This window comes from Ochotona princeps, chromosome 17, assembly GCF_030435755.1.
Source record: "Ochotona princeps isolate mOchPri1 chromosome 17, mOchPri1.hap1, whole genome shotgun sequence".
NCBI lineage: Eukaryota > Metazoa > Chordata > Mammalia > Lagomorpha > Ochotonidae > Ochotona > Ochotona princeps.
Genome location: NC_080848.1, coordinates 27436164 through 27450669, shown reverse-complemented (window position 1 = coordinate 27450669; position 14506 = coordinate 27436164). Strand labels below are relative to the sequence as shown.

Sequence of the window (14506 nt, the reverse complement as noted above, 5' to 3'; positions counted from 1 at the left end):
GGCTCCTTTTCTTTCTCTCTTTTTTTTTTTAAGATTTATTTTTATTACAAAGTCAGATATCCAGAGAGGAGGAGAGACAGAGAGGAAGATCTTCCATCTGATGATTCACTCCCCAAGTGAGCGCAGCAGCCAGTGCTGCGCCAAGCCGAAGCCAGGAGCCAGGAACCTCTTCCGGGTCTCCCACGTGGGTACAGGGTCCCAAATCTTTGGGTCGTCCTCGACTGCTTTCCCAGGCCACAAGCAGGGAGCTGGATGGGAAGTGGAACTTCTGGGATTAGAACCAGTGCCCATATGGGATCCCAGCGAGGACTTTCGCCACTAGGCCACACCACCAGGCCCATGGCTCCTTTTCTTAAGAGAGTTGTATTATAATCAAAAATGCTGGTGCTAGGCTTCTCACTGCTCTTCAGTGCGTAGACAAGGAAGCAATTGTAAACGTGCTCATGTGAATACTTGTATCTCTATGTTTTTCTGATTTTGTGCATGTATAAATATTTTTTTCAAGAGAAAACACTAAAGAATCTATTGTTATCTGTACCACCAGCCTAGCCAAGTCCATAGGCCATTCTAACCTTCTTTAATACTTTTCAAGATTTATTTTTATTGGAAAGGCAGATTTACAGAAAGAGACAGAAAAAAATCTTCCATCCACTGGATCGTCACCCCCCTCACATAGTTGTAATGGCCAGAGCTAAGTCTATATGGAGCCAGGAGCTTCTTCCTGGTCTCTCCTGTGCGGGTGCAGATTCCCAAAGCTTTGGGCTGTCCTCGACTGCTTTCCCAGGCCACAAGCAGGGAAGTGGAGCAGCCGAGATGGGAACCAGTGCCCATGTGGGATCCTAGCGTGCACAAGGCAGAATTAGCCAATTGAGCCAATGTGCTGGGCCCAACTCTAATGCTTTTTCTAATAACAGAAACCTGGCTTTCATTAATTGCAATACTGTATTTATTTAACCTGAATATAAAAAGCAAGGATCTTAGAATGGCTGACCTGTCTCCTTTGAGAAATTTACCATGTATAATAGTATCTTTGTCTTATTTTTTGTTCTCCTGTGGAGACACTATCTTGAAGTGATTTAGGTCTTTATATTCAAAATTACATTGGTTCCCTTCTTTCATGTCTATTGCGATTATGTAATTTGTTTGTAATCACATAATCCAGATTCATCTGTTAAGTCTGTATTCTGTCCTCCCCCACACATCCTGCTTGATTTTTAAATTTACATATATTAAAATGCAGTCTTTCTGGTGTGTAGTTCTGTGGATTTTGACAAATGTCACGTGTCTATTAACACCATACTACACAGGACATTTTCATCGCCCCGAGAGTTCCCTTGTGCCTCAATGCCCCCCAGATCCTGGTTACCACTTTATTTTCCCCTGTTACTGAGAATCATGAATGGAATCCATACTACATAGCCTTGTGCATAGAATGTAGTTTTGTTTCATCCATGATAGGTAGAGTGGCTTTTTGTTTTGTTGTGTTTTTCGCTGTGTAGTATTCCATCATATGGATGCACTGTGGTTGATTCATTTACTCATTAAAGACCATTTGGATCGGGGCCCGGCAGCGTGGCCTAGTGGCTAAAGTCCTCGCCTTCAACGCGCCGGGATCCCATATGAGCGCCAGTTCTAATCCCGGCAGCTCCATTTCCCATCCAGCTCCCTGCTTGTGGCCTGGGAAAGCAGTCGAGGACGGCCCAAAGCTTTGGGACCCTGTGCCCATGTGAGTGTAACCCTGTGCCAAAGTTCAGGGTTACACTCCAACATACAACACAAATGTTTATAAGGTCTATAAACTGAAAGTAATCCAAATGGTCTTTTTTTTTTTAAAAGATTTATTATTATTGGAAAGCCGGATATACACAGAAGAGGAGAGACAGAGAGGAAGATCTTCCCTCCGATGATTCACTCCCCAAGTGAGCGCAACGGCCAGTGCTGCGCTAAGCCGAAGCCAGGAACCAGGAACCTCTTCCGGGTCTCCCACATGGGCACAGGGTCCCAAAGCTTTGGGCCGTCCTCGACTGCTTTCCCAGGCCACAAGCAGGGAGCTGGATGGGAAATGGAGCTGCCGGGATTAGAACTGGCGCTCATATGGGATCCCGGCGCGTTGAAGGCGAGGACTTTAGCCACTAGGCCACGCCGCCAGGCCCAACCCTAAACTTTTATTTTGCTGGGCACTTACTGTTTGGGTATGGAGCAACTTACTGGCTGATCTGTGTCTCTGTTACAGAGAAGTAGCCTCTAGTATCCAAGTGACACGAGTGTTCATTTATGCTGCGTTTGACACCGGAGAGTGAGCTGGTGCCCACTGCCGGCTGTCAGCCTCCATGCCGATGACCTAGCCATGGCCATGAAATGCAGTCCCAATAAGCCTAAGTCAGTGTCCTAAGTGTGAGAGCCCTTGCTGTGCGCGACCCTCTCAGCCCTCACAGTGTATCGCAGCATCAGCTGGTTTGCATTTCTTTCCTTGTTTCATAGAACTATAGTTCTAACCAGACTGCTTTTTCCTGGGCTCTGAGCTAAGTGGCTAGCCCCCAAATTTGTAGCCAGCTAGCAATCCGTGAACGTATAGCTGGTGTCTGAGAAATGGGCATTCTTGTGGAAGACTTCACCGAAAGCTGCCTACTTTCACCTGACTCCAGATGGTTGGTGTCAGACACACTGCCCTGAATCCTGTGGTAAGCATATGCTTCACTTTATGAGGTACGTACCACCAAAGTTGTGGCAAGTGGCACTGCCATTTTGCATTCTCACCAGCAACATACCAGAATTCTAGTTAGTGGTTTTTAATTTTCAAATTTCTGGCCTACAACATCTGGAACTTGTCCAGGCCAAAGATGGGAGCTGGAATTCAGTCTGGATGTCCTAGCTGGGTGGAAGGAACCCCAGTCCTTCAGCCATTAGCTGCTGCCTCCAGTGGCAGCCGCAAGGTGGAGCCCGCAGTGCAGCCAAGGCTGGAACCCAGGAACTCGCACTGGGGAAGCGGATGCTCGGGTTTTCATTACAGTCGTTTTGTAAATGTGTGGTGGTGTTTGATGTGCTAACATTTTGCTCAGGAATTTTGCATATTCATGAGGGACATTGTTGTGTGATTTTTATTATTCCCTCCTCTATACCTCTATTATGTTAAAAGTGATCCATCTTGAGAAGAACGTTTAGATATTCTCTTTGTTTAATAATCTTTATGCCTGAAAATGGGCACGTCTGCTGCTTCGACCCTACTGTAACAGCTGAGTGATTCTAATTAGGGGCTGTGCGTGGTTCAAGGTTTGTTAGGATTAAGCTCGGTGGTTTCATGCTCTTAGAGACCTCTGTTTCTTATTGGAAGGGGGACTGCCGGAACACGGTGTCACCTGACCGAGTTTTGCATTGGCTTCGTGCTGTGCTGCAGAGGTCTCTGTGTGCTTGGGATGCTGGTGGAATCACCTGCTTCATTCACTTGCCCCTTCCCAGCTGCTGTAGACCCAGTGGTACTTCCTCCCCGGGATTTTCTTCCCAGTTGCCAGCCTTAAGCTGCAGTGACTTCCCCCAGTTCCCAGAGGGCCTCATTGGATGTATGTGTGACAGCTGTTCTATGGAGGTGATTGAGGAAAAATGGCTGAAGCTCCCAAAGCTTCCCACAGGACTGCCAGCCTCTCTGCTGCTTCTGCCACAGTGACCTGTGCGCAAGTGCAGGCTTCACCACTCTCCAGGGTTCCCCACTATTGCTGTCCAAGCCACCTTCCCCAGTCACCACTGACACCGCTGTGCTGGTATAAAGCCACGTGCAGCTGCCCCGGCAAGGCCACTGCCCAGGTCTCCTCTCCTCCAAGGGACCTGAACGCCTTTCAGGTTTGGCCAGTTGCTTGCTCTTCAACCTCAGCTTTCTGTGGTTCAAAAAATGAAACCTATTTGTGCTTAATCTGGCTCTCTTAAAGATATAGAATGTTCTATTAAAAACGTGACTATATACAATTTGCCAAATATTTACTGGATTCTCAGACTTCTTTGTATTGGCTTTATTTCCTGTTAGGACATTTGCTTTTTAAAATATAGAACTGAAGGATATTTTAAAGTATGGTATAAAGTTTTTCCAACTCATTTCGTACTGATATTCATTTCCTTGTCCATAGTTTGTGTTTTAATCATGGTCAATATCTCTTTCTTACTAGTGTAAAGTAACTTGGTTGTTTATATTGATCTTCAACCCAGAAATCTTGCTTCATTCTCTCGTCAGTTTGTTTGGTTTTCCATTGTGTTGGATTATTTCTGTAAATGACAGGGTCATTAGTTATACATGACGGTTCTGTTGCTTAAAAGTTAATGACTATGCATATGACTTTGTGTATTTTTCCCAATTTCATGTCCAGCACAAAGTTTTAAGACACAAAAGTGTGAGGAGGAAGTGGATCCAGGTTCACTTCCAGGGAAAAACTTTATTTTACATGTTAGTAATGCTGGTGATTACAGATTCATTGTCGTCTATTTTAATTATAATAAGGAAATTGCTATTTGCTATTATCCTGCTAATCATTTTTACGAGAAGCTGAATTTTATTAAAAAGCTTTATAACATTGATCTCTGATTTTTTGTATTTTCTCCCCTAAAAATTATTTTCATGATTAATTTTGAAATGTTAGCCATCTTTGCAAATCCTGTTTGCATCTTCTGTTACTGATCTCCTGTTTTCACAGCCTACCAGTATTTGTTTAAAATATTTGTATATCTTTTTATAGAACAAGTTTTTCTTTTCCTTTTTATTTCATATCCTGATCCAGCTGTATCATCAATGTAATGTTGATCTTAGAAAAGAAATTCAAACATATTCCCTGCTGTTTGCTACTTTGCAAACATCTGGGAAGTGATGGAAGAGTGTTTTTCTCTTGAATATCTGGAATATTCTACAAATCTGGGCCTGAATTTTTTTTGCTTGTGGAATTTGTTCATTGGTTGATGTGATTTTTCCAATTCTAGTTCAACTCACTTTACATTTTCATTTCTATGTTATGACCTATTTGTGTTTTGGTAAATTGCTTTCCATAAGAAAAGACTAATTTTAAAATGCAGTTCAGAAAATGAGCTATTTTCTGTTTTTCTTCAAAATTTCTTAGAAAGTTTATAAGATTATTGATACTTGGAAGATAAAAAAACTCAGATATTTTCATTGCTGTCATTCATTTAAATCAATTTTTCATATTTTCTAATAATTTTTACTATGGAAATGTACATATTTACACAAGGTATCAGTGAATTGTGGCACAAAATACCCATAACCTAGTTTCAGTAATATTCTGGGGCAGGCGTCATGGCACAGCTAGTTAAGCTGTTGCCTGCAGCCTCAAACTGAAGTGCCAGTTTAGGTCTCAGCTGTCTTCCAATCCAGTGTGCCCTGCTAATGCTAGTGCCCTGGGAAGGCACTAGAAGATGACTCCAAGTACTTGGTCCCCTGCCACCAGTTTGGGAGACCAGGATGAAGTTCCTGTCTCCTCATTTAACATGGTGGTATTTTTAGATTTTCTGTCTCTAGTTCCAAAAAGTTTTAAAATTCTGCCAGGGAGGTTTTAGAGCTAATGATCCCATCAGCTACTCAGTACTTTGCTCTATTTTGAAAATGCCTTTCTCTGTTGGCACACTTTGTATTCCAGCGCTCCAGAGTTCTGCCCAGTGTGAGGCCCGAAGGGCGTGTGATCTGTGGGTTGTGTGCATCTGGGGCAAGCTGCTCAGGACTCTGCGCGTCCTTCTGCCTCACACAGCTTGGTGATCTAACCAGTCCAGCTTTTTTTTTTTTAAGGCTTTATTTTCTTGGAAAGGCAGACCAGATGTATGGAGAAGAGGGACAGAAAGATCTTCCATCTGCTGGTTCACTCCCCAAGTGGCTGCAACAGCCAAAGCTGAGCAGATCCAGTGCCAGGAGCTTCTTCCAGGTCTCCCACATGGGTGCAGTGTCCCAAGGTTTTGGGCCATCCTCCACTGCCTTACTAGGCGGTAGGCAGGACGCTAAATGGGAAGCGGAGCAGCTGGGGGCATGAACCAGTACCCATATGGGATGCTGGTGCTTGCAAGGTGAGGAGGGTTTAGCCATTGAGCCATCGCACTGGGCCCACCCCCTCAGCTTAAATGCACATCTCCTACCGCACCCCCACTAATGCTCTAGACAGTGTATCATCCAGAATATAGGGAAGTAGTAGTTGGAGAATTGTGGAGTTGCTACGGAGGCCCAGCAGGTGTCCAGTGAGTGGTTTTAAGGACTAATCCCTGCATCTTCCCTTCCCCTAGTTGCACTAACGGGAAGAGACTGTAGGAGGCGCAGTATCTCTTCTGGTCTTCCAGAAGGAAACAACAGTCACAGTAGAGGGTCTTGGCAACTTTTCTTTTTTAAAAGCTCCTCTACCTAAGAGGTTAAGAAAATGACCATATCAGAATTATATTTTTCCAGTTCCTAGGGGATCTGCCCAACTTATCTTTCCTTGAAATAAAAAGAAATATGACTATTAGTTTTAAATTGCTGGGTTTTATTAAGATACTGGCAAAATTTCAACATACTCTTTACCTGAATGAACAGTTTTTATAAATAAAATATGAAGGATCACTCATGATTACAACTGAACGCAAAGGTGAGCTGAAAAGCAGGTTCATAAATTGATAAATTTACTTGGTCAGAAATGATTCACTTCATCCGCTTCACTCCAGAGAGAATTCTTTGCAGAGAAATGTCCCAAACAAGAGAGCACAGCCCGGCTCAGCGAGCAGCACCTAGAGTGAGAGTTTACAGTGGCGTTCCTCTGGCTGACCTCACACCTCAGAGTTCACTGCAGTGTTTCTCGTCTTCACGTACAACTGCTGTGTCAGTCTGCAGGTGGTCGTATTTCATGTTTTGTAAATTAGCACAATAAATAGCTTTCAACTTAGAAGGTAAAAATGCTGGTAGGAAGTGGCAATTATTGTCTCAACGCAGTCCCATTTATATGGAAATTACTATAGTGCTGGCAGTGTCACGTTTGAAAAAGAAATCTAAACTAATCACAGGTCAAAACATAAAAGCAGGTATTTTATGTCATTAACTTCATTTTCAGAGGTGAAAAAGGTCTTTTCTTGAACTAATTTATGATCCAAAGAAAAACTACCAAGTTAGGTCGTAAACACAAGTATAGTGTCCCTTTTATGGCCCTGCTGAAGTGATCATGCTCACTGAGTGAACGTAGATTTTAAAAAATAAATTAGCTCATTTTCTCACAAAGAGCTCAGCAAGCCTTCAGTGAAGTACTTGAACGACAGCAGTTTTATCTAAATGCTGAACTACCTTATGCATCATTTTCAGCCTACCCACTGGATGCCACACTTGTTACTGGCACACTGTTCAACAATGGCGTATGGTTGTCATGAAAATGCAGTGTTGGTACATGAGTGTTGACACTGGCATTGTTGATAGCTGTCCATGAAAATGGAGTCACTTTTCAAGGAGCCTCCTAGTTAAATGTAACAGTAATTTAATTGTGTTAATTCAAGGACAGTGGATGGCACTTCTAGGTAAAGAAAAGGTATGTACATATCTGTGTGTACCCATCATCCTCTTCAGTATAGGACAAAGCAGGATGAGGAGCCCCAGTGTTCGGTGCTGTAATGTTGCCTACCTTCAGACGTCCCTTAGAAGTACACATCTCGAAAGTGAACAAAGGAAACCTTTAACTAGGGACTTGACTCCCTTTGAAACTTACAATGAATGTACAAGGAGTTTGCAGTGACTTCCCTTGGTGACTTGAAGTCTGTTTCCCTAGTCAGTACTATACTTTCTTGTTTATATTTGTTTTACTATTTCCTATTCTAACAAACTTGTTTAGCAGGCAGACAAATTAATGCAGATCATGTTAAATCGAGAAAGGGATACTGCCACTCTTTGAAGGTTTGAGTGTGTAGAACTTTCACCACCACTAAATTACACAATGAATAAAAGTACAAAACACATAATTCACAGACTATACCTCGTCATTAACAGGTAATATATACTATATGCTTTTATCTGTCTAATATTTGTAATCACCAGATACACCATCATTAAATACAAGTTACAGAAATGTGTAGATACCGTTAGGTAGAGGGTACTTATTGCTTACATCAGCAAGCAGCAGATAAGGGCACAGGATTTGAATGGAAGGGAACTACTTCCTATCACCAGTGGCATGAAGGTATAACACTGCGTTTCACAAAGCACTGCTTTTTTATCTATATCAACCAGTAACCACTACTTTAATATGTATTGTAGAATTTTAAAGGACTTACCTTACAAATGGTACCTAACTATTCTATAAATGTGCATGTTGTGAACAAATGAACATTTGCTATTTTTTTTTAACAATATTGGTTTATAACTTGACCACACCAGGACTACTTTGTTTCCTAGAGAGCTAATGATAATGAGAAATGGAGTTAACACTGCCATGTAGTCAGACCTACAAATCCAGACCCTCAATTAAAGATGGGTCGGTCTGTCCCAGTTTCATACATTTTTTTTCCCCTAGTGAAAAAGCCTATCACTTGTAACTTCTTTCATTTGCTTTATTCTGACCAAAAACACTGCCAATAGATGATTACATAAAATTTTAAAAATATTTTTACTTAGCTAAGTAATATTTTTGCTTTCTGGACTAGAATGTATACCAATATTCTGCTGCATCTTGTTTTCTTGTTTTCTTAGATAACTTGATTTGAAACTGGCACTGCACCTGCTGGGGTTGTTAACAAGATCTAGGCTTCAGAAAATGACAGAAGAGTGAGGTCCATGTATGGGGGCAAAGCATCAAATGGTGAAAAGATCCTAGGATTAAGGTTGGAGCTATGTTTACTGCTTTTCAACCATGTGTCTCAACACAACTTCAAAATCAAAGGAAAACAAATACTGAAAATCTCTACTTTCAAATTTTAATAAAATCTGCAGAATAATAATTATTGCTAAAGTGAGACAGTTTTTAGAAATTTATTTTCTATAGCTATACTGGCACCCAAAGTATGCTACCATTAACTTTTAGTCTTTCATTATGCATCTGGGAAATAGAAAATCCTTATTATTGCAAAAACATGATTAGGCAGTGGACATCCTTCAGGAGGAACACTCAGTGAATTCCAACAGTCCAAACTGATGATGCCAGCAGGGCTCCTCCTGCCTGCTGCCATGGCCGGGCCTCATGCCAGGAGGTTCTCCCGGAGCTCCTAAGGAGGCTGGGAACCCAGGGCCGTTCCACTGAATCAAGGAATCTAAGCATTGGTGGTGCTTTTGGTTTTTGTTTCTGCCTTTGTTAAGGTAAGCATTTGGCCTGAAAATGCAGAAGTTGCAAAAAGAAGATGATTTAAAAATATGAACTAGACCTAAGTGCAGCCCTGAGGTGTGGGCAGCCCGAGGCTGCCACAGCAGGCCAGGGGGCACGCCCGGCGCTGCTGTCCCTTGGCATGGAGCCTGCGGGCTTGCTGTAGGACACTACTCTGGCTTTCCTCAGACCCACTGCTGCATTCCCTTAGGGGCAATCACTTTAGAAAAGCTAAACTATGATATTCATCCCCCCAAAACCACTTTTTAGTACTATAGTTTATGTCTTTGCTGTCTGGGAACTTTGCTATTGTGTTTTCTTTTTAAATGGCTGTTTGCTTTGAGTATAATTGTACCTGACATCATCTCCATTCAACCAGGCTTATTCCTGAGATGAAGGTACAGTGAAACACTTGTTAGTACCAGATCAAAACCAGCTGACCACGGTCTCTGGGATGATAAATTAAAAAAATTCCACCAAAAGCACCATAACTGATTATGAAACTCCCATGTAACTACAACCCTAGGAAATATTAATTCAGAAAAAATGTTCATAGTTAAGATTTTGATGTTACAGGAAAAATACCAATAAATTTTTTGATACATACTATCCTGTAAGTCTGAGAACATGACATGTTTCTAGTAGCTTTTTACTTTGTTATCAATTGAAATTCACATGGCTTTTAGTCTTCTACCTATTCAAAATGGGGAAATGTTTTCTTTGGGGTTCCCAGGCTTTTGTGGGACATTTCCCAACTAAGCTGAATTCTGCATTAGGTTTTCTGTGAATATGTATTAGGCACATCAGACCAGATTCCACTGCATTTGAGATTCCCGCCTCATCTCTCCCAATGGAAAGAACTTCCAAGCTTCCACTAGTGACGTGAAGGGGCAGAGGAGGGGCTGTACACAGGTGCGGATGCACAACACACACCAGCTGTGTAATTTTGCTAAGTGAAACCGCCAATACTTTTTGTTAGATGGAAAATACTGTACCTTTTAGTTTCCTAGAGATCTATTTACACTTGGGAATGGAGCCGCCCATGGATTCCTAATGAAGCAGGTATGTTGTAGAAATGTCTACTTTGTTTCTATTTTCATGGTGGGGTTTCTAGAGGGGGTGCTAGCCTGCCTACTTTAAAGAAAAGTTACATTTTATGGCTCCAGGGGAGATCTGGGTTTGGAATATCATTATTCTTTGCAACCTTCCTCATCCTGTTGTCACTGTACCCTTTCCAGCTGGTTAGCCTCCATGGTAGAGAACTTTTTAACATCTTGTTTCTCTTCCCTCTTGGAATAAGTGAGGACAGGCTAGTGCCCGTCTCACGGGAGGGCCCTCTGGCAGACAGAAAGGAATAGAACTTGGTGATAAAGCCAGAGCCGTGCTGCCTCTTTGAGTAGTGGTGGTGTGAGTGATACAACCTAGAAACTCTTTTTCCTGGGAATTTGAATTGTTCATTTTCCAACCCAGAACAGACAGGAGAGAAGCTCTCCATTCTGTTTATCTGCTGCCCTGTTGAGCCCGAACGAACAGAAGCGGGAAGCACTCCAGCACCACTCCGTTCAGACAATGATGAATGCATTGGCTTTTTCTCCACCATTAGCTCCTGATTAACACTGGCTTTCTTTGGTGCACCAGAACCAAACATCTCAACTGGTGGCAAACACGGGCCACTGCAAGGCTTGCTTGTTTCTATTTGTGTGAGATCTAGGTATCCTGGGTCTTCCAGCACGTTGATTGGGGACCCTGGGCTCAGGCTAGTTCTATCAGTGAAGGAATCCACACGCCCGTCACAGCCTAGATCTGCTGGTGCTGAGCACTGGTGCTGCGGCCAGGGGCGTCTGCACTCTCCATGATGCTCCTTATCATCCCCACCATCTTCTTGCCCTCCTTGAAAAGAGTTCTCTGTCCAATCTGATTCCTCACTAACATTCACAGCTTTGTTCATGTCCCTCAGGAATACCACAATAACAGTGATGTTATCACTAGACCCAGCATCACGAGCTGATGCCACTAACTTGTGGGCAACCATGCTGCTGTCTCCATTATTCTCCTTCAAGTGGTCAGACACAACTTTCACTGCCTCATCGGGGTTCACGGTGTCATAGAAGCCATCACAGGCCAGAATGAGGTAGTCTTCGGTCCCATCTAAAACAGTAGAGGCAGAATCGGCATCTCCGCATATATATGGCTTATGTTCAGCATCTCCTGTGGGAATTATAAAGTAGGTACATCAGAGGTCATACTTTGGTTTATCCTAAATCCAGTGCCACAACTGCTAACAGTTTTATTGGGAATTGTTAAATCACTTTGGAGGAGGCTGGCATTTTAATGCAGTGGCTTAAACTGGCACTTGCAAGGCCAGCATCCCGTATAAATGTCAGTTCGTGTCCCAGCTGCTCCACTTCGTATCCAGCTCCCTGCTAATGTGCCTGGAAGGCTGCCTGAATCCCTGCCACTCAACTGGGAGCCCAGGTGCGGCTCCTACCCTGGCTCTTGTGGCCATCCATCTCACATTCAACAATAAGCTAGTTCAAGAATTATTTTAGAAATAAAATACTAGAATGTATAAATCGGATGCTGTGTATTCCCTTCTTCCAATTTGACTGCCAGTCACTGGATTTGGTTCCCACTGCTGGACTCAGTGCCTTTTCAAGCTTAGGTTCTCATTCTTGTACCTCAGGCCATGACTCAGATTTAGCCGGACATGGAAACAACACTGTCAGATCTCAATCAACTGTACTGGAAAGTTGAATTCTGGAAAGTTGTTCATGTAGCAGAACTGTTTTTACTTGTAGCTGGATTTGAGATTGAGAACCAGTCCACACCAAGAAAAAGTTCTGATCATCCTCTTCCTTAAACAACATTATCCTTGTTTAAAAATCAGTACAGTTGGGCTTGGCGGGTGGCCTAGTGGCTAAGGTCCCCGCCTTGATCCCATATGGCCCCTGGTTCTAATCCCGGCGGCTCCACTTCCTCTCTATCTCTCCTCCTCTCAATATATCTGACTTTGTAATAAAAATAAAATAAATTAAAAAAAAAAAAAGTTAAAAAAAATCAGTACAGTTATAAGAATTTTTAAGTCTACGGTGGGCACTGTGGCACAGATTAAGTCACCCCACATCCCATTATTGGAGTGCCAGCTCCAGTCCCTGGCTCCTCCCAAGCTCTTGTTAAGGCACTTGGGAAGCTGCACATGGTGGTTCAAGTACTTGTGTCCCTGCTACATATGTAGGAGATCCTGGCTTCGGACCTCAGTCTGACCCATCCCTGGCTCTTACAAGCACTGGAGAGTGAGCCCACACATGGAAGATCCTTCTCTTCCAGTCACTTTAAAAAACAGAAATCAAGTCAGACTCCCTCAAGCCAAGAAAAGTTATATGGCTAATCCAAGGCCTCAAACAAGGGAACCAGAGTGAGCTCTTCTGGTTCCTGGCTCATTTGGCTTTCTGCCTCTTTCAGGCTGCTTTACTTGTGACTTCTGGAGAACACACAATGTATATCCATTTTTTTCTTTTGTGTTCAGAGACACTCTTACTTTTTCTTATCTCAGAATACCCTCCTCTTCTATCTTTATTGTTTGTTCATACCCCTACTATTACAGCTGCAAGAAACCCCTCCTGGGCGGGCTTTTCTGTCCCTCTCCATTCATTTACAGAACTGCACTGTGCCATGAAGAGTAACTTATCACTAAGCAGGCAAGGCCCCTGGAGGACACAGCATGAGCAGTGACTTGAGGCAGCATTCGGTGGCCCTGTGCTGTGCAGCGTGGTGCGCCTCCGGGAGAGATAGCAGATCTAAGCCAGGTACTATCACCAGCGGGCCGGGACAACTCCTCATCTATAGCACATCTGGTCCAGGGCCAGAGCACCTCCCGATCCTTATGTTTATGCTACTGTTTTCCTTTAGCTGTCTGGAGAGTCACAAGGTACTAGTGACTCTGAGGGATAGTCATTTTCAGTTCTTTACACAGACAGTACTGGACAATAATTTCTAGAGCAATGTTCTCATTGTTGAAGAGAAGCTTATCATTTGTAAACTAGGGGCACATGGCTTACTGGTTAAAAGTGCCAGCACTGGAATCAGACTGCACTTGCTGTCTATACAGTTCCCATAAAAAACTGTCCTTTCCACTGCACTAAAGTGGGACCTTCTGGCCATGCATTTATGGTTTCTTGCGTCTGCTGCAGGGGCTCTTCTACGTATCATATCCCTTTGGAATCTACAAATAGACTCAGAAAGCCCAAGCGCAAGCCTCTGGATAGCTAATAAAGCTAATGTGGGCAACCTGGATTCATTATGTGGTTAAAAAAAAGTCATAAATATTTGTTCTCATCTTACTTGTATTTAGGATCTTCTCCATTCATATTTCCTATAGTAGTCAAAACAGTCCCCTTCAAACCTGGTTTGATTTTCTTTTAACTTCACTTACATACTATGATGCCTCCCTTTAGAGCTAATTAAAACTCCCAGTCATGGGATTCAATATCCTCCACCAATTTGTTTTACTAAATTTCCCCATTCCATACTTTACTTGACCATATTACCATTATTTTCTGAATTCCATCTCTAAAAATAGATGTGATCTGAGTCATACTGTTCCAACAAATCTTGTTTGAGTGCTTCGCTTAAAAGAGCACCGCAACTGTTTGTCTAGAATGGAACATTCAGAGATTCGCACAGAGAAAATGCTGCTGCCAGAAGTCTGGCTTTTCATCTGCTCTGCTCTTGAGTCTCAAGTTCATGGCATTCCACCCGCAGGTTTGGTAGGAGGGCATGAATACCCATTTCACGGCAGAAGTGGCAGCATCCTATTGCTTGCAATCTCCTCTTTCCATATGCTGGCAAGCACGTCATGGCGCTGTCAGCTTTGGATCTGAAGGGCTCATGGGGAGAACCACTAGCAAAGTTTCTCTTTTCTAAAGCTCTTTAAGTACTGTTTCTTTTTTTTTTTTTTTTTTGGTTTTGTAATAACTATTTCATTCAGGGAAAAAAAAACACAGACCAATTTGCCAAATATACAAAATAATGTACAACTACTACAGCAAACATTCCAAATGATTATAAAAGCAAAAATTCTTTTTCACTAGAGATTTTTTTGACATACTTAATTATATTTAATATTTGGAACTCAATCATGAACAATTACATTTTTTTTGTAACCCTCTCTTTATACTGGAGACATAGGATAATTGTTTCTGAAATGTTGAGTGCTCGTATGAAGA

General features: G+C 42.6%; 2 protein-coding genes across 2 annotated transcripts in view; one reads left to right on the top strand and one right to left on the bottom strand.

Moving 5' to 3' along the window:
* Nucleotides 1-8922, top strand: part of TRIM37 (tripartite motif containing 37) — an 81551-nt gene extending 72629 nt beyond the window's left edge. Inside the window, exon 25 of the mRNA XM_004590973.3 lies at nucleotides 8675-8922. Within this exon, the coding sequence (XP_004591030.2) occupies nucleotides 8675-8678 (4 nt within the window). The 3' untranslated portion in view covers nucleotides 8679-8922. The remainder of the gene's footprint in view (nucleotides 1-8674) is intronic.
* A 1225-nt stretch (nucleotides 8923-10147) lies between these two features.
* PPM1E (protein phosphatase, Mg2+/Mn2+ dependent 1E) overlaps nucleotides 10148-14506 on the bottom strand; it is a 101665-nt gene continuing 97306 nt past the window's right edge. Inside the window, exon 7 of the mRNA XM_004590975.2 lies at nucleotides 10148-11489. Within this exon, the coding sequence (XP_004591032.2) occupies nucleotides 10429-11489 (1061 nt within the window). The 3' untranslated portion in view covers nucleotides 10148-10428. The remainder of the gene's footprint in view (nucleotides 11490-14506) is intronic.